Here is a 21,689-nt window from a genome sequence, read left to right on the forward strand (position 1 = left end):
AAGTATATAATGAGATAAAGATTCTTTCAGCTGAATCTCCAGAAATAGAATCTGCCCGGGGAGGCAGAAGGAAAGGGTGAAGGTGTGTAATTAGGAGCGGTCAAAGACCAAGTGGACACCCTAGTGGAGAGCCTGGTATGACCGAAGATTGGGGGGAGAACACCAGGATTAATGTTCTGAGCGCTGTCAGAGATTGAGGACATGCCACATGGCTAAACGTCGAACATTCATCGAAGACGTCGTGACAGGTGCTGAGCGCAGCCTGGAATGAAGAAAAGAATGAAGAAGGCCTGGTTGCAGCACACAGCTTGGAGTCAACACTCTTATTTTGCTGAGGAATGCGGGCGGCTTCCCCTTACTCTGGTATCCAAAAATACCAGGCGAGTAACGGGGTTTGGGGGCTGGAGTACAAGGGTAAGCAAAAGACACGAGAAGTACCAATAGAGGGAATTATTGGAGGCCCAAGAGCTCGGACAGAAAAGAGACTCCGATATCTGCTGTGAACCATCCAAAACGTTGCTCGAGGAATGTACAAACAATGGCCAGCGGCGCAGGTAATACGGCCAAAATTACGGCAAGGGTCATTACATGCCTGAGGCATCAGAAAGTTTCAGAATCAGTGTCATGTGACCCATTCACGGATTGGGAATCCGGAGCGGAATAACTATCCGCCAGCCCACACAATCGTGGTTTTGCTTCAAACCGGCCGACTCTTCCTCCACTATCCACGCCGGCCGGAGCGCATCCTTTTCTATCCACTCCTCAAAACCGTCTCGAAGTCCGTGACGAACTTCACAGCGCAACGATGGCCCCCAACAAGAGCAAGAAGGGTTCCGACAACGTGAGTCGCTGCATTGAGACTTTTTTGATTCTCATCTACGTACCGTCGCCTAACCGTCCGCTTTAGATCAACGCCAGGCTCGCCCTGGTGATGAAGTCCGGTAAGGTCACCCTGGGTGCTAAGTCTACCATGAAGACTCTGCGCTCCGGTAAGGCCAAGCTGGTCATCATCGCTGCCAACACTCCTCCCCTCCGCAAGAGTGAGCTCGAGTACTACGCCATGCTGGCCAAGACTCCCGTCCACCACTTCTCCGGCAACAACGTAAGTTTTGGTCCATTCTGAATGCTATATCCATTTCAATTGGCAGCGAGAATCTGAGTTGACCGCGATTGTGATTGATCAGATTGAGCTGGGTACCGCCTGCGGTAAGCTCTTCCGCTGCGCCACCATGGCCGTCCTCGACGCCGGTGACTCCGACATCCTCACTGGTACCCAGTAAATTGGATGAGACAGGGACCGTGGTGAAAGCAGATGCTGGGTGGGGAGCATATGTGTGGTGAATGCCTCATTGGAGAGGTGTCACTGCGCATATCTTGTCCATAGTGATGAACGACCAGACCCGAACGAAAAAAGCAAAAAGCGTCTCTGGATCCTCCCCTACTTGTCTTCTATTTTTTTTTCTCTACCTCGTAGGAGCTACATTTAGAGTCCGGAGAACCCATTAGATCGTACGTACTGCAGGGATCAGATCTATAGTACAGGATATGTACTTGTAGCATGGCGCAACGAGATCCGGCTTTGATCCGGTAAAGGTGACAAATGCAGCCGCTCGGCTCGGGCGCTGATTGGTCCACTCATTAGGGCTTAGGGCTCTTTGCCACTGCTGCTTGGAAATCAAACAATCCCGTGACCCGCCCGCCCTTTTCTTTTCTTTCCTTTCGATCCCTCGACACCAACTGACATCCAACACCCAGTTCGCAGGAAGTGCCGTTCGCCCATTTCCAGCACTCAAAATGGCCCGCCGTCCCGCGAGATGCTACCGCTACTGCAAGAACAAGGTGCGTGCCGATTTCGACTGCCTGGACATTTTTGTGTGCGGAAGCTCGGCTGTGGGGGAACGGCAAAGGCCTGGTGCTCGCAACTATCAGCGATCGCACTGCCGGAGACCTGACCTCTGACAGCGCATGTCGCGCGAGTCTCGAGTTTCTCGTGTGCATTCACGAGAAATGGCTTTTCTTTTCTTAGGCTTGGCGTAATCGATAACTAACATTTGCGTCACACAGCCCTACCCCAAGTCCCGGTTCAACCGTGGTGTTCCCGACCCTAAGATTCGTATCTTCGATCTTGGTCGTAAGAAGGCCAACGTGGATGACTTCCCCACCTGTGTCCACCTGGTCTCCAACGAATACGAGCAGCTGTCCTCCGAGGCTCTCGAAGCCGCCCGTATTTGCGCCAACAAGTACGTCCCTCCTCCAACCCAATCGCCGCTTCGAAATCGATCCAGATTCTAACTGTTCGTCGGATAGGTACCTCGTCAAGGTCGCTGGTAAGGAAGGTTTCCACCTCCGTGTCCGTGTGCACCCCTTCCACGTCATCCGTATCAACAAGATGCTTTCGTGCGCCGGAGCCGATCGTCTCCAGACCGGTATGCGTGGTGCCTTCGGTAAGCCCCAGGGCTCCGTTGCCCGTGTGAACATCGGCCAGGTCATTCTGTCCGTCCGCACCCGTGACTCCCACCGTGCCACCGCCATCGAGGCTCTCCGTCGCTCCATGTACAAGTTCCCTGGTCGCCAAAAGATCATCGTCTCCAAGAACTGGGGTTTCACCCCCGTTCGCCGCGAGGAGTACGTCCAGCTCCGCCAGGAGGGCAAGCTCAAGCAGGACGGTGCCTACGTGCAGTTCCTGCGCGGCCACGGTCTGGTTGAGGAGAACATGAAGCGCTTCCCCGATGCCTACGAGAACGTTTCTCAGGCTTAGATTGTTTGAGAATTGAATCAGAATACGACTTCAAGAACGAAAAAATTATTCCGATGTTCTCTTAACTGTCTTCTTCCTGTTTCTCATCTACCTTGATATCTCGTGTGCAACAATGGAGTTCTTCCATGGGTCTTAATCGCTTCGCTTCCCGCCGTGCTTCGTAGTGGCCGTAGTCGATGGCAGATCCGTACAGTGATCTCGGATTGTGAATCTGGCGTGACTTGAGCCGTTTTCAATACCCTAGTAGCTCCGACCACGATAATTGGGGCATAGCATGAACTTTCCGCCAGCTACTCTAGGGCTAATTATAATCGCGCGTGTCATCTTTCAGACTGCAACTGAGACCGATACCGGTCTGGTGCGGATGAAATGGGACTGTCCTACAAGTGCTATCTGATGGCCCACCTCATGTCGTTCAGAAGCGTATATATCACGGCAATAGTTGGCATGTCTCAGTTCCCTAGCTACATCAAGTCCTAGTGCACACATCTTCACATAACGCTGAAGAACAAGAAAGAGAAATCTCCAGGGTTCACGCGGACTAGAATTAGGAAAGTGTACCTCAAGTCTCCCAGAGGAACCATCCGATAGAACAAATACGTAGGTGATATTTACAAACTTCTCATGAGGGATCAGTTCCACAGCGTTCCTTGTGTAGTTCTCCAGCATCTACCCAAGCAACGACAGTTAGCTACCATAACTTCCACAAATAGCGGGCTCAAATAGCAAGGGAAAATGTAGGGCGAATAAGAGCTTGGTAGACCCATACCTTTCTTATCGTCGTCAGTGCAGGCAGCCTCCAAGCAGGTCTGCATCGCGTCTTTGAATGCTTCGCTGGGGCAGGTACAATCGTAGTCAACTGATGAGGCACAGCCTGCCACCAAAGCACCTTCGGACAAGCATTGGTTCTAGCACGTATTCTAGTTAGCATGTGGTTTGATCCTTGTGGTAAAGTCGAGACATGTGGATAACAAGTACACCAGGTACGTACCAAGCACGGGCTGGGATCTACATCGTCTAGTGACTCGGGAAGAGTCGACTCGGCAACCGTAAAGGAGAGGAAAACAGTGAGAGGAACGAAGATAGAGAGCTTCATTGTGATGAAAATGGGAGAGGGTATTTGATTGGTATTAGGCAAGGACTTGGTGGGAAAGAGAAGGCCAGCAGGGTAAGGAGTGGACTTGACGAGTAAATCAGTGTTTGTCCGGGTGTTGATCGATTAAATGCTTACCCCGGGATCTGCATTCTTCGGATTATCAAGCTTCACGGTAAACAAACTGCGATGCCCTGGTAATCTGTGGTATGGGATGGGATCTCGGCAAGAATGTGGTGGCTCAAACAGTTGATTTTGAATATGATGGAACGCGAGATATGAGATACCGAGTGACATCTGTACGCATATAAGTGTCGATGGTTTATATTCGGTGGCTACTTGGACTAAGAGTTTCCGGAAGCCAAACAATCAGTTCTTCAACGCGTCGAGAATTCTTCGACCTCAGGATGATTTTTCTCCTGTCCCTAAGATGTCTACAGGCCAATGCTGTCTGTCTCTTAGAAAGTTAATCTAGTCCAGAGAGAATCTGCATAGCGAATATTGTATTTAGTATTGGCACCTAGACAAATGCGAATAGAAGGAGAAAACCCCACCATAAAGTCTTAGATCAAATTCTTCCCAGGAGACATACTCAAATACCTCGATTACAGGCGTAAATGTTAATCTGAATTAAGGACGGAGAAGGGCATACAGAGTGGGTGGAAAAGTCATAGTCATCTATCAAAGAGATGAAGAGAGGAAGAGATTATCTGAAAGGCTAATTGATCATCAATAGATTGCCAGATGAAGCCACAGCTACTGCTGATTTACAGGTAACCCGCCTACAAACCATGAGGGCCACCGATACCGCAGAACTCGTCAGAGGAGCTCGTTCGCGACCAAGTAACTAATTGGCGAACAAGGAGCCACCTTCGCCGAGTATGGGCCGCGATATTATTGCCGACTTCATTGTTACATGTCGGCGATTATTAGCCAGGAAATCTGTGAGACAAATAAGGAGTTGTTTGTGACACAGAAGCAACTAGACGATTTGTTACACAAGGCCGTCATCTTTCGGGGAGTCTCCTATGTCTTCGTCGCTGGAGTTGTTCTACTATGCGCAGCAGGAGATGGGGCGGTTTATCACCGAGTTGCCCGGGAAGGGGATTCTGAGTAGTGACCTACAAATACGAAAAACAATAGGAAGGCGGCAGAATGCTCCATCAAGTCTTTGGAAAGCTGCCAGACCATGATTGTTGGTTCTTCATGCAAATTTTTGTCTCGGAATGTTGTGTTACAGATGGACTGATAAACATGCCATGCGTCCATAATGGCCACTTATGCCCCTTGCAGTCGATGCAACTACACTTATACCATGCTAGTTGGCGTGGTCTTGTTCCGACCAATCTCGCTAAACCGGTATTGGAAGCAGTTTCGAGAATTCGATTGACGAGACTGTCTCATTTCCATATAGTCAAGTTGCAACGCCATTCATGTCATGTCTCGTCACACGACGCTTTGAGAGCATCAGAAAGGATTTTTACGCCCTGTGAAAGCCAGTATGTAGGCACGATACCTAGGTCCCCCAAATATTAAAACATGCCAGCGCTTCGTCAAGATCCTGGAATTATGTAGTGGTTATGAAGTATGTGGCAAAAAAAGGAGGCTGCCCTATTGCAGTTTCTTTTGGACCAATGGCTGTTGGTCACTGGCGGAGGTCTCGAAGCTCGGGAAAGTGAGCTCGTCACCCCAAACAAACTTGCCAAAGGTCAGTACGGCATGGAAAATCTCTTCACCAGCGGGAACGATGTGTTCAGCAGGCAGCAGGAACCCGTAGCTCCCGCGGTCCCGCAATTTGATCTGGTATGAATAGGTAGCATGCAGCTTGTGGTAGAACCAGTCGAGCGCGCTCCCACCCGATGTCAGGCTCGCAGCCACGCCCGAAGGAAGGATGCCTTCGCAGGCGGAGGTGACGTCGTACATCTCGCGGGTGGTCTGCCGGATTGCCTTGGCCAACCCGAGGGCCAATTCTTCCAGGCTTTCCAGGGTCGGAGGAACAGACGAGCAACTGTAGGAGTAGGGATATAAGATCTGCTGCGAATACGAATGCAAATCTAAGAATCCGACGATATCGGCACTACCAGTTTCAGTCTCGTTATGAGCCCACTGTGCCAATCGTTGGGATTCCAGTGCTTCGAAAGGCTCGGCGCCCGCGTAGTTCTCTGAGCAAGGATTGGAGCGAGTAGACTCCCCATCCCATTCAAAATCCCATGCCCGATCGAGGTCCACTCCGGGGCATAGAGGCAGGCCTGTCGGCTGCCGATTTTTCCGCCACAGACGGTCTGACTCCCAGGAGTATACATATCCGTCCGGATTGAGAGTAGGGACCAGCACCCAGTCATACTCATCCAGCAGGCGAGTGACAGCCCTGGACTGGCCATATTTGGTGATGAGGCTGTATGCGACATATGTGACGGTCGAGGTACTGATCCATTCCCGGGCATGAAGACCACCGACGATGACGATTGTCTTGCGCGGGCCTGACTGGGGAGATTCTGATTTCAGTGCACCTAGTCGTAGAGCTGGAATTTCACGTCCTTCATACGACAGCCCGACACTGGTGTAGCGGGCATGCGAGGGGAACATGGACGCCATCAGTCGCATCCATTGCACAATGACGGAGAGCGGTTGGTATTCATGGAAGAAGACATCGTCCGATGCAGCCACCTTCCGGCCTCCGGATACAATATTGGAACCGAGATCCAGCCCGTTATGGATGTGGGCGACAGAGTGAGCTGGGTAGGTGGCATAGATCTTGTCGACCAGGTTGTCCATGAGGGGAGTGTGGGCCGTGCGGAGAGACGGAGGGAGTAGATCAAGCAAGGAGGGGACCTAATCCGACACGAGCGCGGCGACAAGGTTAGCTACCCGGCCATTAGTAGAGCGAACAGCATTTATGGTCATACCATATCCTCTGCCAACCGCATATCGACATATTCGGAGGTGATGGCCCAGACATCGAGCACGAGCACCCGCGATGCCGAGGCCAACGCTTCTGCCTCGTCTGGGTGACGGAGGTGAAAGCGCAGGACTACGTCGCTCTCATAGCGATCCCGTACTTTTGCCGGTGGTGTTCCATGCTTGGTTGCGGTATGGGAGAGACTGATACCCCAGACGGACTCAATAGCCCAATCGCGGAGTCGGGTCCATGGGCGGCGCCGGTCGGAGCATTGCGACAGATACGAGACGGGGTGGAGGGGAGGCGGCGGCGTGATACTAGACCCGGCGGGTACGGCGGCGATGAAGGGAACGAAGACTAATAGAAGCAGGAGAGGTAGAGAATGCATGGCGTGCAGGACAGGATCCAGCAAGATCCAACGCGATCCAGCGAGATCCAGCAAGGAGGAGAGGTGCGGAGGAGAGGCGGAGCGCGATAGAGAGAGACGATAACCGATAAGCGATTCATTCCACGGTCGCGAGGGACTCTCCTATCTAAGCACGTCGCTATCTCAGATCTAGATCTACGGAATCACTCTGCATATCCAGACATACCCACGAGGGACCGATGACTCTTGAGGGCAAGTGAATCTTGCAATTCCGGCCATCTACCTCCACTGCCCGTGGGATGATGACATGCCTTGGCAAATCCAGCTTTGGCATCGTTCCAGCCCCTCGTACGTCAGTGGCCACGTCGCTCACTTCTCTGGACATTTTCGTGCTAGACTTTATCGCGAGTGTGTGAATGCTCTGTCCACCGATCAAGGCATAAGAGCCTATGTCGAATCGATCGGCCTGGCGAGAATTACTGTAATCCTCTGTTGGATTCGAATATTCTAGGCGAGAATATTCGATTTGGCGGGGGGTTCGATTCGCGAAGCATGTGGGTTATGCTTCTGGGGGATAGATATCCGGATCAGTATATGTACAAGTGGCTTAAGTAGCTACTCAAGTAGGTCCTAGGCAGCCGAACTATACGATCGCTTACCGATGGGGACCTTGAACATTCCCCAGAAGTTCTAGACTCGCGCATCCCCCAAACCCGGAAATCCCACGACTCGACTCGGTGTGCTTAGCCGGGCTCGGAACACCCAGAAGCCTGTCTTGCCCCTCCTCCAACCATTTCGATCCGCCAGGAACTCGCGGAGACTCATTGCGTTGCCCATGCTCCAGACGCCCGTTGTGCGCAGAAAGAAGAGAAACGTAGATTGTGGCGCGCGCGTGGCAGCCAACCTCTGATCCCCCTTCCCGCGTTCCCCTTTTCTACGCAAGCTGACGACGGGCCTCTCCACCTCCGATTCCCACCGCGTTCTGGAACACTCCACGTCGCCATGTTCACCTAGACTTCGTCCAGTCCTCTCCAGCTGCTTCACAACACCAAAGAGCTGGGCCACGCATGGGTCTGATCGTCTCGGTCTCTCGCAGTCATGCACTGGAAAGGCTTGCGGCTCGTCGCCGATGCCAACTCCAAGCGTCAAAGCACCGCTGACCCGCCAGCCCAGGCCCGTCGCAGCGAGCATCTCCCACGTCCTTCCCCGCCGGTGACTGAACCTAGACTCTCCGAGTCGACTCCTCGCGCCCTGGGTTTGGCACCGCACGTTGGTGCAGCCGATCAATCGCGGGGGCTGGAGGTGCCAGCCGAGACAGGGTCAGGGTCAGCCCCGGATTACGGTGTGGCTCGAACGGACTTCGCACCTCCCTCCGCTGGAGACCCTCCTAGCCTGCGAAGGAACCGGTTTAGTTTCATGAGACTGCGACATGCATCTGACCCCCAGCTTTCTAAAAGCTACTCCAAGGCCGCACAGGAGGAAGCTCCCCCGGTGCCCTCCCTGCCACGTAAGTGGACAACGTTGACCACCATTGATAAGACCCTACATGATGGACTGACGCTTGTGCTCTCTGGCTGCAGCCCCTACCATCATCACTACCGCCCCGACCAGCCACGAACTTGATCAACCTGTCAAACGACACAAACTCAAGCTTCGGCCCTCTTCGCGCAAACAATCCATGGAGGAACTGTCTCGGCGCTCAGTTGACCAGCCACGGCCTAAGCCTACACGGAAGAATCACGACTCGACCGACTCTCAAATGGGTGAGTCCAGTCTGTCAACATTTCAAGGTAGTGTGGATGAGGGCCGATTATCGACTACATCGCTACGGAGTGGGAGCCGAGACCAGCCGCCCAATGATTCGCAACGCTCTTCAATCACCGACCCCAGATTCTCCGAATCCTCACGGTCAGATCAGAGCTACGGCGACCAGGCAGCACATCGGGCCAATTCTCCTCGTGACGGCCCCGGATCGACATCCGCAGCCAAGCGGTTCCGTCTTCCGCGTCTGATGCGCAATCGAAGCCCTCTTTTCCCCCTACCTCCGAAACCACAACCATCGACTCGGCCCCTCGATAATGGACACCCCTTCCCGCCCGCTGATACTCCCAGAACTGAGGGCTCCGGGGAACACGACCAGGTGTCTCCTCTGCCATCGCCGTCTCGCTCGTCTGTCGGGCTAGTCGCCCCAGGCCCGCCGCCATTGTCCCGCAATGACTCCACGAATTCCGCTCGCTCCGTGCGATCCAACCCCTCCCACAATGCTCGGGGCAGATCGTCTACCATGGGATCGCTGGCCGAGAACCAGGAAGAACTGTCTCCTGTTCCTTATTTGGTCTCCTCGGGACGCACCTCCACGTCTACCAGCGGTCGTAAAAGCTTTGGAGATATCTTCAATTTCTCGCAGCGAATGAGACAGAATTCAGAACCACCAATTCCCCGCAATGGCTCACCAGGCCTAGGCGGATCGTCAACACCTATCTCCAAACCAGACTTACTGCCAGTGCCGGCACGAGAAGAGGGCGACACTCCGGCTAGCTATTTGGCGAGACTGGAAGAGAACCTGCCACGGGGCATGGTGGGGGGTATACTCTGCCAGTCAGATGATGAGTTCTACAAGATTGGGCTCCGGAAATACATGCGATCGTTCTCCTACTTCGGAGACCCCATCGACATGTCCATTCGCAAGCTCTTGATGGAGGTCGAACTGCCAAAAGAAACCCAGCAAATCGATCGGTTCTTGCAGGCGTTTGCAGATAGATACCACGAGTGCAACCCCGGGATATTTGCAACCACGGGTGAGAACACAATGATATGGCTGATTCGTTATGCAAAGTACTAACCCAATCGCAGACCAAGCATACTTCATCGCATTCTCCATCTTGATCCTTCATACGGACGTGTTCAACAAGAACAACAAGCGCAAAATGCAGAAACCAGACTATGTCAAGAACACCCGAGGAGAGGGGATTTCAGAAGATATTCTGGAATGTTTCTACGAGAACGTCTCATATACCCCCTTCATCCATGTCGAAGACGCAAATTTGCGTGATCGCCACCTCCCCAAACCACGCCGCACTTTGTTCAAAAGCACCAGTTCCGAACATCTTTCGCGAGTTGCCCGGGAACCCGTTGACCCTTATACCCTGATACTGGATGGCAAGATTGAGACCCTGCGGCCAAGTCTGAAGGAGGTGATGGACCTCGATGATACGTACAGCAACAATGGAACTGCCGGCCCCCCAGATATGGATGACCTTCACCAAGCATTCACCAAGTCGGGGATTTTGCAGATTGTCTCTCTGCGCTCGCGGCCCGATGCGTTCATGCAGGCTAGTCTTGATAATCCAGCTGAATCCAATCCGGGCCTGGTCGATATCAAAGTGGCCAAGGTTGGCCTGCTGTGGCGCAAGGATCCGAAGAAAAAGAAGGCCCGATCACCATGGCAAGAATGGGGCGTGGTGTTGACCTTCTCACAACTCTACTTCTTCCGCAATGTCACCTGGGTACGGTCATTAATGGCACAGTATGATGCCTACGTGAAGAATGGACGCCATGGAACGCTGGTGTTCCGTCCGCCTCTCACCGAATTCAAACCCGACGCCATCATGTCCACCAATGACGCGGTGGCCCTGTTGGATACGAGCTATAAGAAGCACAAGTACGCATTCATGTTCGTCCGTCACAATGCATTAGAGGAAGTGTTTCTCGCAACATCCGAACCCGAAATGAACGACTGGATTGCAAAGCTCAACTATGCTGCGGCTTTCAGGACCACTGGTGTTCGGACGAAGGGAATGATCGCTACCAACTATGAGGGCCAGCGATACCGCAGAAGTTATCGGAGAAGCTCGCTCGCATCGATAAAGTCCCATCAGTCAGCGGAACCACCCTCGCCGAGTATCGACCGCGACATTGTTGCGGAGTTCGTTGCTGCGCGACGGCAATTGATGGGCCAGAAAATCCGCGAGACGAATGAGAAGTTGTTCGTGACGCAAAAGCAACTTGACGATCTATTGCGCAATGCACGTCATCTCCAAGTGTTGACCCCAGTTCATCCCCGTGCCCGTGAGAGCGTCATAATGGCAGCAGGGCGCATGGCGGCCAAGCTCAAATGGGTCAGACAGGATATATGGCGTAATAAATGCTATCGTGAAGTCCTTCTCCGGGACCTCGGAGAGGACAGCGTGATTGAAGGACGCACAGGGTCAATGGCCGAGCAGACAATTCCGTCGGGCCCATCGGTTACTTCGGAACCTAGTGTGCGTCGGGCACCTAGTATTGTGCACACTATTTCCAGCCACGACACCAACGATCAAGCCGCGCCCGTGGAACGACCCATTGATGCCACTTTGCTAAAGAAGCCGTCACTTGACGAGATACGCCGGCCCAGCATTCCCAGTTCGACCACCTCGTCCGATATCGCTCGCGTCGGCCGACCTCTTTCCATTGCAGTCGTATCCGAACAAGGTAAATCCCCCGATGCTCCGGCGGCTCGCATGGAACGTGATGCCTCGGTCCTTAGCCGCAGCAGCAAGTTTGATGGTGCAAGTCTCGGTTCGCGGGCATCCAAGATCACCTCACCCGCCAGCTACGACGAGGGCGAAGAACGATTGCTCAGGGAAACAGGGCTTCTGGACCTTGGCGGCTCACACCCACCACGAAACCCATCGAGTACTGTTCCAGAGAATGATGCAGAAGGAAAGCTGGATGAATCATCCGAGGTATCACAGAACGACAGGCCAAGCCGGGTACGCCGCAGTTTGCATCGCACCCTCCGTGATGGGCACCACCATGTTCATCGACATCATTCAAACACAAAGAAGAATAGAGAGTCGGTTTCAAGCATCGGACAACTAGAAGACGATGAAAGCACCCAAGCGAGCGGGGGGCTATCACGTAAGACCCCTAGCTTCACTGTTCATGGAAAGAAGGCGTCGATTGTCACTTTTGGGTCCGATTGGCAAAACATGCCACCTGAGGAGCGCCTCAAACTCCGCAAACCCACCCCCCACGAGGAACCGCGGGCCTCTGATCCTGCCATGCTAGAGAGTGGAGAGTCGTTGGTCTCGGACAATATCTCCACTAGCCCTCGCTCTATCGGCAGTGTGAGCACAGGAACTGGACGCAGTATGCGCAGCGACGAAGAACCGGTGGACCTTTTCAAAGATGCCCACGAGGTGCTCTCCGCGGAGACACAACCAGACACCCACTCACAGTCTGCTTTTCCGGATCTAGCTCCAAACCAATTCCAGCCCGAGGAGCAATCCCAAGCACCCTCTGGATCCACTGTGTACAGCAATCATCTCGCGGCCCCGGGCGATGACAGAACGACTTCACCATCAACCACATCCCTCAACGAACGCGCTGTGGATACACCCTCTTCGGAGAATCTCCGACAGCAAGCCGTGGGCGCATGATTGTTTTGCATCTTCACACCATTTTCCATCTCATCATTTCCATCCACCATGTTTCTCCCAACCATGTGTATAACCTGGATCTGGATCTCGATCTCTTTCATCTGCATTTTACGACTATTATACCCCCTTTCACATCTTGTGGCCTGTTTCCTCCCTTTGGGTTCTTTGAATTGACGGTTTGACCTGGTTGATTTCGGTCGCGTGACGGTTTCGGCTTGGGTGCTTTGTGGCAAGTATATCGGTGTCGCGTCGTCTTGTGCGTGTAGGTGTCTATTTGTGTCTGTTTTTTCTCGCATCGTGCTTTTTCGCGTGGGATTCGGAAATTGGTTTCAGCATGACCCTAAGCCTTGGCTGTGCTGTAGGCCTTGCAACGCTACGGCCCGGTCGAGGCTTAGGCTGTACTAGACAAAAGCTCCCTAACTGATATTTCTTGACTTACGTTGTTGTGTGGGATTACAGCGTAGAATATAGGCAGTGCTTTCAGTATTTTCTGGGTGAACAATAATGCTACCTGCGCATATACTTACACGTACCTACATAAGTCGTCATATGATGAGAGGAAGCTGTCGAAAAACAGTCCAATCCCTTATACTGTTAGGGTCCGGGAGTGCTGTTGGCTCGCTCCTTACGACGCAGTCTCCTACGAAGCTCAAGGCAATTATTTTTTACTGATAGTTGACAAGAAACAGGACGAACTGTCCCCGGTCCCTTATTTTATCTCGTCAGGATGCACATCCACGTCCACAAGCGGCCGCAAGAGCTTTGGAGATACCTTCAACTTTCCGCAGCTATTGAGGCAGAATTCGGAATAATTCTCCAGGCCTGGGCGGGTTGTCACATCCCATCTCCAAACCAGATATACTACCAGTACCACAACAAGAGGGCAACACTCCGGCCATGCCCCCGGGCCCGGGTACCAGGGGGCTTGTTAGGGACAGGGATTTTTAATGTCTTGGCGCCTAATAACTTTTACGGTATTCGGACGTGTGATGGATCGACTCGCGGCCTAGACATTTCAGCAGGAAGCTGGCCGGTCTGGCGGAGGTTTTCTGCACATCAAATGGGACAACTGCTTGACAATTCCATTTTTAACAACTCATAGCCTCAATTAATTGGTGCCTCTCCCTTCTCGTCCCACCCAGCAAGAGCACGCGTACCCTCTTCGTTACAAAGCTGGAAGGATACGCCCGCGGCAGCGCGTACACCTAAATGACCAAACCACGTCAGCTAGCGGCACAAATTGGATATCAAAAAGTGCAGTGTGATACTCCATACCGGTACTCATAGCAATAGCCACCTGCTTCAATAACTGACCCCCATCGCCGGCCACAAAGCAACCTGGCAGACTGGATTCACAGAAGAGTGGGTTCACCATCACCTCAGCACTCTGTTCCATCGTTGTAAGCCCGAGGCTGTCGATCAAATTCTGTGATCGGTTGATCGTTGGCGGCTTATGCAGTAGCATGCCGAGGGTGACGGTCTTAGCATCTTCGAACTCAATGCCAATGGTCTCCCCTTGATCAATCAACCGTCGAATTGGTCGGTTATCCAATTTGACGCCACTAGCATAGGCTGTGCGCAGTGCGCTCTGGACATTGGCGTCTATTGACACCGGTCCGTTGCTGTAAATAGTGACGTCCTCTGAGAGTCGTCGACTCATAAGAGCAAGTCCCAGGTAGGCTGGGGAGGAGAACTCCAAAATACCCACAGGCTGGCCTTGTTTCTCATAGCCATCACAGAAGAGGCATTGGTAACTATACCACGGTATTAGTCGGGTTTGAAGTAGACATCCACCACGATAGCTGGTGGGACTCACATGTGTGATGGCCAGTTCTCCCGGTATCCTTCGATGTTCGTGGGCAGCAGGTCCTCCGATCCAAGGGCCAGAATCAACTTGCGCCCTTTGTAGGTGATATCCTGATGACCAGTCACCTGAAAGCCCATATAGCCATCTCCAACGTCGGCCTGCGAGGCCTGTTGGACTTGGGCTTGGGTGAACTGGATATGGGGGTACTTGTCCTCAATCTGACGGCGGCCAATCTCGCGGAACTCGGTTGGTGGTATGCCATCGCGCGACAGAACGGTGTGCATGGCTTCCACTCTCAGGTTTCGATAATGACCGGAGTCGAAGACCAGTGCTGTGCGTTTTACTCGTCCCAGGGCGAGGGCAGCTGAGAGACCTGCAGGGCCCCCTCCGATGATTAAAGCGTCAAAGATCATTTTGATCAAACGAATGTGTTTGCGTGGAGAGAAATGAGAGTGAGAAAGAATTGTCGATGGGAGGATTTGATCTGTCAGAGGCCGGGATTTAGGGCTACTTTTAAAGCTCTCCGTTGGACTCGGACACTTCCTGAGAAAGTCTCCGGCTCTCTGGTAGGCACCACACCACCACCATTTACTTTCACGGGAGCGAGCACGCTAGACATCCCTAGAATCCTGTAGGGTCACAGCGGCTGTTTGAGACTACTCTTTATTGGACGATATCACCCATGTCTTTAGTATGTTAACGTTCTATCACTGGGGCTCTCTACGTAACCTAGTGATGCCTCTACTTCTGATTTGCTTCATGATACTTGGATTCTGCTTGTACCGTCAAATCAGCATTTGCAATTAAATAGAGGTTTATCGAAACTTAGGGAGCACTGGCGTATCCTAACGAGGAACCCTAGTCCCCTACAAGGTACTCACGGTATGGCAAGGCAACTAACGCCAATCAACACGGAAACAATTCGGATACTTCTTAGGAGTCTTAATCAGCTCATCAAATACAGCCATAATTGGAAATCCCTGCAGATTCGATCTGTCTAGACTGGATATCTGAACGGTATGTGGACCTTGCTGGCTTTCACCGCTATAGGCCTGATTCTTTTTGTGGTGCTCTATCTTCCGCGCGAGTCCCGTAATACGGACCTGCTCGAGAAGACTCAGGAAGATACTGTTTGAGTTAAAGACGAGGGAATTGTAAAACAAGACAGGTCGACTGAAGATATTGGTTTTAGAGCCTAATGGCGATGCCTGGGTTATGAGGTAGCCCCTACGCTAGTGTAGATAGCTCCGTTCCTTAGCTCTTTTTACTCCTTCCTCTCTTCAGTGCACTCTGTTCCTACGACTCTGCCAATTTCTTTAGGTTTCGTATAGATCAGAGATGTGACTATAGGGATCTCCCTCTCCCATCTAGGAAACCGGGGAATTGGCGCTAGTCCCAGTTCGGCAGTCGCGGCACCACCCTCGTTGCCTTGCTGCCTGTGTGCCTTTCTGCCTGAGGCGCTTCAAGTCTAGACCCCAACGAACTCGCGACTCGATCAGCTCGCGATCTGGATTCATCCGAGGATCTTCCTGGCCGGGGTCGGACGTCGTCGCTAACGAGGTGAGTTGTCTCCCGTTTCTTCTCCTCGCGCCCTCTCTGTCTTGGTTGGAAAGCACACCGCCGCTTCCCCAGGCTTCCCCCCGGATCCGGGGCTGCTATGCCCACGCACGGCATCCTTGGATCGGAGGCTGATCGTCGTGATTGCTTCCACGCACTTGTTTACCGTCGCCCCTCCGATTCTCACGTCCCCGCGAGCGCATGGCATGGCCCTCCTCTGGAAAACCGTGACGATGTGATGCCCTTACTTACGCCCTTCTCAGACAGATCGCTCGTGTGATCGTGGCCCAACCGCTGTCCATCATGGCGGACCCCACCGATCTGAACCTGGACGCGCCGAGCGACCTCCAGGACATTCCGGAGCTGGCCATGCAATTGATCCCTCCTCCGGAAGGAACGTACCCCGACAAGTGAGCGCCGCAATCCCCTCGGTCAAGTCTCACATGCTAATCAGATCTCTTCCTCTGCAGGGCATCTCTGCTCGCCGCCGTCCAAGCTCATGGCAAGACTCACGGCTATAACGTGGTCGTCAAATCATCAAGCACACCCACAGAGAAGAAACCTGGCCGCACTGCCAAGGTATGGCTGCGGTGTGACCGAGGCGGACACTACCGGCCGCGAAATGGGCTCACTGAGGAGACACGAAAACGGAGGCGGACGTCGCGGCTCATGGACTGTCCGTTCATGCTTGTCGCAGCAGGTTCCCCGGGCATATGGACCTTGACGGTCCTCAATGCCACCCACAACCACGGTCCTGTTCTCGAGAAACCTCGGCAGGTACCGCACCATAAGGTTCGCAAAGGCCAATTGCCGGCACTTCCATATGACTGGCCACATGATGCAACTTTCACTCCATACACGACCGCGCTCGTGGTTATTGATATGCAAAAGGACTGTATGTGCTTGATTATCGCTGTCACGGCTCTTCTGAAAGCCCCGGAGCTAATTCATTGACTAGTCTGTTCGCCCGGCGGGTACCTTGAGTACCAGGGCTATGATATCTCTGCTGCGCAAGCTTTGATCCCCAAATTACAACGCCTTCTGCACGTATTTCGCTCGGGGGGATTTCCGATCTATCATACTCGTGAAGGTATGCAATATTATATATGCTATGGTCAGTCCTGTTAACCCGTCTTCCAGGACACCGACCAGATCTTTCCACGCTCTCAAGCCGAGAGGCATATCGATCTCGCAACAACGCCTCCGGTCTAGGCATCGGCTCTCCCGGACCCCTAGGTCGCCTGCTGATCCGCGGCGAAATGGGTCATGATACTGTAGACGAATTGTATCCTCTTCCAGGAGAGCCTGTCATTGACAAGCCAGGGCGTGGCGCCTTTGCCCACACGGACTTTGACCTGATCCTTCGCAACAAAGGCGTAAAGAATCTTGTCATAGCCGGTGTTACAACAGATGTCTGCGTATCAACCACCATGCGCGAAGCCAACGACCGAGGCTACGATTGTGTGGTCTTGGACGATGGCACTGCTGCCAGTGAACCGTCTCTCCACGTCGGCACCGTCGAGTCCGTGAAAATGGAAGGCGGTATTTTTGGCGCCGTCGCCAAGATCGAGGACGTGATACACGCTGTCGAAAATTTCAAGTCCGTCACCATGAAGAAGCTGGCTCCTCAAATGACGGTCTAAATGTTTGTCGGGTTTTCTTGAGCGAATTGATTTGGGATACTGGGAACTGGCAGGAATGCGGCTGGCGTTTCGGGATAAGGACGTCTTCTTCTCCTGGTATTGGAGAGTGCGTCTCGACCTGATTTTCGGGTTTCTTTTCTGGCGGATTTTAGCGGGATATGGGATTTTCGGTGAAAACCAAGGTGCTATTACGTTGTTCCAACCTCGGGTCCTAGTCATCGTCTAGTATGCATTGACAGCCCACTATTCATGGTCTCTTTCTTGGGTATCATCCAGCTTTACACAGTACCGTCTACCCTAGGTACATTTTGCGATATGGCCAGGCCTGCCAAGCCCGTGGCAGATGCAATAACGAAGACCCATAATATGATAATCACCATCCACTTCCGCGAAACGCCACGCTTGTATCAAAGAAGAGAAAACGAGAGAAACAAGCTATGTCCAGAGGAGAGCAATGCCTACAGCCACTTTTTCCCAGCGGCAGTTACCCGAGTCCTGAAGACGGGACTTCGGATCTCCATTCCCTGCTTGTAGAAGGGGCTCATCGCAGTCTTAACATAGCTCTCGTAAACCTCGTTCATGAACTGGCGCACCGCCTCCTCTGTCTGTGGGGATGTGGGATTGGCCGCAATGGAGCTCGACGAGGCGCGTGTCGTGGACCCGGACGTCCCTAGTAGCGACGATGAGCCAAAACCCCCTCCACTGCCGGAGGACGGTAGTTGCGGCGGTTGGTGCAAGAGGAGGAAGCGAGCGCCACTGGGAGTGAGGAAGGCAGAGATGTAAGCTGCGGCTGGAGGGTAGGTATCGATGTGCTTGAGGTACCTAGGTGCATGCAAGTCAGATATGGCTCGGATATGGAAAAGTGGAAAATATTTCAGGCCCACTAGAGAGGCGTGGAACCTACATTCCTCCATTCGTCCATTGTGCCTCCTCCACCATGTCCAGGCTAGAGTGGATGATGAATTGATTCATGTACTGCGCGGTGTCTGGGAAGCGGAAGCGGGCAATGCCATCGCCGCCACCTTTCGATGTGCCAAAGGCAATGTTGAATATCGGCGAGTCTGTGGGAGACAATATGGTGAAGTAATATGACATTTCGGCGATAATGTGATTGAGGAGAAGCAGCTTGGAGGCTCGAGCGGAAACAAACTGGCCGCTGCTGTTTGGCCGGTGTGCACGTGATTGATAAGCTATTCACTGAATGATGGCACTTGCTGTTAGGTACAGCCATGAAGATTAGTTCCAGGCAAGTGATTTGAACTTGCTTTCGATGTCTATTTGTAGGATTCTGTCCTCCGGGTTTTTTTGGTAAACAAACATGACGATATGGTGATTAAAGAGTCCATTAGTTAACTAGTGATTGGATCACCAAGATATATTTTGGATTTGAGGTGCAACTTTGCGATAAGGACAGCAAGAAGACCTGCGAGTATAAGACACTAGTTGTATAATTATTGAGAGAAAACAGTTCCCCATTTGGTAAAAGAGAGAATTCTATTCTCAATAATGTCCAAGCAGTTTATACACTTCCCCGCAAAGGCGCCAGCACGTGACTGATAACCAGCCTCTGCTTTATCGTTGTCTATCGCGACTTTTTGACTTCGACGTCACCTACCCCCGGGTCGCGGTCAACTCGACAACGCTTCAATTGGAGGTGCTTCTTTCCCGGTCATATACTACCTATCATACGGAGGCGATAATATTGCTGCGCAATAATGGCGCCTCAATTTTCCTCCGGCCTCAACATGCCGAGCAAGAATCCTACCGGCCCGAAAACAGTCAATCCTCTCGGACAAAAGCGCAAGAAGAACATTTTTGACGACGATTCAGACGATGACGACAAAAAAGATGCAAATGGGGCAGTAGAGGTATCCACCCTCGGGGGACTTGACGCGCCAGCCTCGAAATCATCGTCGGGAGGAGGACCACCGCCCAAACGAAAGATGCAATTGGGAGTCGGCAGTAAACCGAATCTCAAGCCGCTGAACAAAGGCTCGATATTCGCGGACGATGAAGACGAGGATGAGGAGAAAGACAAGGAGCGACAGGGGGGAATCCACCTGGGACTAAACCAGGCGCAGTCGAAGAGACCCCCAGGACCTACTAAGGATTTTATCAATCTTTCAGCGTTGCATAGCAGCAAAAAGCACGCCAAGGAAGCTGAAGAATTAGATCCGTCGATTTACTCATACGATACCGTTTACGATAGCCTTCACGCTAAGCCTGAGAAGTCAACCGCCACAGAAAAGAGCGAAACACCCAAATACATGACATCGCTGCTACGCAGTGCTGAGATTCGAAAACGGGACCAGCTACGAGCCCGTGACCGTCAGCTGGCGAAGGAGCGCGAAGCTGAAGGCGACGAATTCGCGGATAAAGAGAGTTTCGTCACTGGTGCGTACAAAACGCAACAGGCCGAGATGCGGAAGGTCGAGGAAGAGGAGGCTCGACGGGAGAAAGAGGAAGAGGAACGACGAAAGCAAAATGGTAATGCTGGCATGGTCAATTTCTACCGCGACGTACTATCACGAGGCGAGGCACAGCACGAGGAGAAAGTCAAAGCTGCCGAAGAAGCTGCTCGTCGTGTCAAAGCGGGCGAAGCCATCGAGGATACAACTAAAGAACCAGAGGAACAGACGGAAGCTCAAAAGGCGGCGGATCTCAATGCCCGTGGTGCTCATATTGCCGTCAACGAAGAAGGGCAAGTGGTCGATAAACGTCAACTACTGAGCGCCGGATTGAACGTGGCCCCGAAACCGAAAGCAGCTCCTTCTGCTGCGCCAGTATCTCGTCCTTCGACAGGCCGGCCTGGCGTGGGCGCAGGTTACCAGTCTGGTCGTGGGGCTCAGCGGGCTCGCCAGACGGAGATGATTGCGCAGCAGCTGGAAGACCGCGCCCGGCAAGAGGAAGAGGCCGAGGCTGCCAAACAGAAGGAAATTGCAGAAAAGAACCGCAGTCGCAAGACTACGACGGATGTTTCCAGCGCCAAGGAGCGGTACCTTGCCAGAAAAAGGGAGCGAGAGGAGGCCGCAGCGAAGGAAAAAGCCGGCGCGAAGTAAAGATGGTGACCTTTTTGGGGCTGAAATTCGCATACATACCTACATTTCATGGGAATGGCAGGGGCTACTGGAGTTTGACTACAAAGGCGTTGGGGAAAGGCTTGTATAGTAGACATGGTACCCTTGAACATGAATCTAATAATCCGCAACGCATATATTCCGGAATGAGCTAAGGATCCAATTCATGTGACACCTACATATATGTAGAATAGAGGTGTCGGTTCCTTGAATGCCTCCAATCATGGCCAAGTAGACCTCATGCTGTAAACGGCAATGGGCGCGGGGACCCTTTCGGGCAACCGGCCTTGCCGCCTTAGCAGCCCACCTAATGCTTCACGTGATCATACACCTGATTTGACTCATCTGAGTGGCGGGAAACACATTTATCCGGGACCGGGCAGCCTCGCTAAGCCCGCCCCACAGGTCGCACTCCCAATTTTGCAACCCTATCGTGTCTTGAGTGATTCGCATCATCCCCCTTCAACAACTCGTTCTCCCTATCCGTTCATCGCCAACAATCATCCAACATGGGTAAGGTTCACGGCTCTCTCGCCCGTGCGGGTAAGGTCAAGTCGGCCACTCCTAAGGCAAGTCCTCCCTGAACCTCTTCAAGGGCCATCCGTGCTCTCCGGCATCCTCGCGGGCGCCTTCCATCGGAACCGCCATTCTAACGATGATTTTTTGCATACAGGTCGAGCCCCAGGAGAAGAAGAAGACCCCCAAGGGCCGCGCCTACAAGCGTGTGCAGTACACCCGCCGTTTCGTCAACGTGACCATGACCGGTGGCAAGCGCAAGGTACATACCGACCCTCAACCACATAACATCACTACGCACAAACCCGAACAAAACTCCATCCAACCATTTGCCTGAACACACATACGACCGTTACCGAAAGGAAAGAGACATGGAGGCTGACATGAGACGACATAGATGAACCCCAACCCCGGCTCCTAAATTGCGACGCAACGATAAAGAAAACCCCTGATTCGTGGAGGATTGTCGAGTTTTATACGATGTTGAAAGACATACTCGCAAAACCCGGCACCGCCACGGTCGCATCGAACGAAGGCTCACCAGATACGGCT

General features: G+C 52.7%; 11 protein-coding genes across 11 annotated transcripts; 7 read left to right on the top strand and 4 right to left on the bottom strand.

The window, feature by feature from the left end:
* Positions 1–805: 805 nt before the first annotated feature.
* On the top strand, positions 806–1,280 carry N7459_001901 (60S ribosomal protein eL30; the record flags this gene model as incomplete). Its single annotated transcript, XM_056941086.1, has 3 exons — positions 806–841; positions 908–1,102; positions 1,185–1,280. The coding sequence occupies 3 exons, from the start codon at positions 806–808 to the stop codon at positions 1,278–1,280; spliced, it is 327 nt and encodes a 108-aa protein (XP_056802941.1).
* A 514-nt stretch (positions 1,281–1,794) lies between these two features.
* N7459_001902 (60S ribosomal protein uL16) lies at positions 1,795–2,758 on the top strand (the record flags this gene model as incomplete). Its single annotated transcript, XM_056941087.1, has 3 exons — positions 1,795–1,839; positions 2,065–2,240; positions 2,308–2,758. 3 exons carry the CDS (start codon positions 1,795–1,797, stop codon positions 2,756–2,758), a joined length of 672 nt encoding a protein of 223 aa, XP_056802942.1.
* Positions 2,759–3,380: 622 nt separating this feature from the next.
* On the bottom strand, positions 3,381–3,854 carry N7459_001903 (uncharacterized protein; the record flags this gene model as incomplete). Its single annotated transcript, XM_056941088.1, has 3 exons — positions 3,381–3,427; positions 3,528–3,666; positions 3,720–3,854. 3 exons carry the CDS (start codon positions 3,852–3,854, stop codon positions 3,381–3,383), a joined length of 321 nt encoding a protein of 106 aa, XP_056802943.1.
* A 1,608-nt stretch (positions 3,855–5,462) lies between these two features.
* N7459_001904 (M14 family metallopeptidase) lies at positions 5,463–7,138 on the bottom strand (the record flags this gene model as incomplete). Its single annotated transcript, XM_056941089.1, has 2 exons — positions 5,463–6,683; positions 6,758–7,138. The coding sequence occupies 2 exons, from the start codon at positions 7,136–7,138 to the stop codon at positions 5,463–5,465; spliced, it is 1,602 nt and encodes a 533-aa protein (XP_056802944.1).
* A 1,077-nt stretch (positions 7,139–8,215) lies between these two features.
* N7459_001905 (Arf family guanine nucleotide exchange factor SYT1) lies at positions 8,216–12,537 on the top strand (the record flags this gene model as incomplete). The annotated part of the gene is made up of 3 exons (XM_056941090.1): positions 8,216–8,624; positions 8,698–9,915; positions 9,971–12,537. The coding sequence occupies 3 exons, from the start codon at positions 8,216–8,218 to the stop codon at positions 12,535–12,537; spliced, it is 4,194 nt and encodes a 1,397-aa protein (XP_056802945.1).
* A 727-nt stretch (positions 12,538–13,264) lies between these two features.
* N7459_001906 (uncharacterized protein) lies at positions 13,265–13,614 on the top strand (the record flags this gene model as incomplete). The annotated part of the gene is made up of 2 exons (XM_056941091.1): positions 13,265–13,521; positions 13,560–13,614. The coding sequence occupies 2 exons, from the start codon at positions 13,265–13,267 to the stop codon at positions 13,612–13,614; spliced, it is 312 nt and encodes a 103-aa protein (XP_056802946.1).
* Positions 13,615–13,641: 27 nt separating this feature from the next.
* On the bottom strand, positions 13,642–14,757 carry gliT (thioredoxin reductase gliT; the record flags this gene model as incomplete). The annotated part of the gene is made up of 3 exons (XM_056941092.1): positions 13,642–13,742; positions 13,813–14,291; positions 14,354–14,757. 3 exons carry the CDS (start codon positions 14,755–14,757, stop codon positions 13,642–13,644), a joined length of 984 nt encoding a protein of 327 aa, XP_056802947.1.
* A 1,447-nt stretch (positions 14,758–16,204) lies between these two features.
* Positions 16,205–17,544, top strand: N7459_001908 (cysteine hydrolase family protein; the record flags this gene model as incomplete). Its single annotated transcript, XM_056941093.1, has 4 exons — positions 16,205–16,311; positions 16,372–16,796; positions 16,860–16,991; positions 17,042–17,544. The coding sequence occupies 4 exons, from the start codon at positions 16,205–16,207 to the stop codon at positions 17,542–17,544; spliced, it is 1,167 nt and encodes a 388-aa protein (XP_056802948.1).
* Positions 17,545–18,002: 458 nt separating this feature from the next.
* N7459_001909 (TRAPP subunit TRS20) lies at positions 18,003–18,732 on the bottom strand (the record flags this gene model as incomplete). Its single annotated transcript, XM_056941094.1, has 2 exons — positions 18,003–18,366; positions 18,449–18,732. Coding segments are annotated over 2 exons (648 nt in total), but the record flags the coding sequence as incomplete, so codon positions are not given.
* A 527-nt stretch (positions 18,733–19,259) lies between these two features.
* On the top strand, positions 19,260–20,603 carry N7459_001910 (splicing regulator NSRP1-like domain-containing protein; the record flags this gene model as incomplete). The annotated part of the gene is made up of 1 exon (XM_056941095.1): positions 19,260–20,603. One exon carries the CDS (start codon positions 19,260–19,262, stop codon positions 20,601–20,603), a length of 1,344 nt encoding a protein of 447 aa, XP_056802950.1.
* Positions 20,604–21,130: 527 nt separating this feature from the next.
* N7459_001911 (40S ribosomal protein eS30) lies at positions 21,131–21,474 on the top strand (the record flags this gene model as incomplete). The annotated part of the gene is made up of 2 exons (XM_056941096.1): positions 21,131–21,169; positions 21,295–21,474. The coding sequence occupies 2 exons, from the start codon at positions 21,131–21,133 to the stop codon at positions 21,472–21,474; spliced, it is 219 nt and encodes a 72-aa protein (XP_056802951.1).
* Between the last annotated feature and the right edge of the window lie 215 nt (positions 21,475–21,689).

This window comes from Penicillium hispanicum (assembly GCF_028827665.1).
Source record: "Penicillium hispanicum strain IBT 35686 chromosome Unknown utg000002l_segment0_segment0, whole genome shotgun sequence".
Taxonomy (NCBI): domain Eukaryota; kingdom Fungi; phylum Ascomycota; class Eurotiomycetes; order Eurotiales; family Aspergillaceae; genus Penicillium; species Penicillium hispanicum.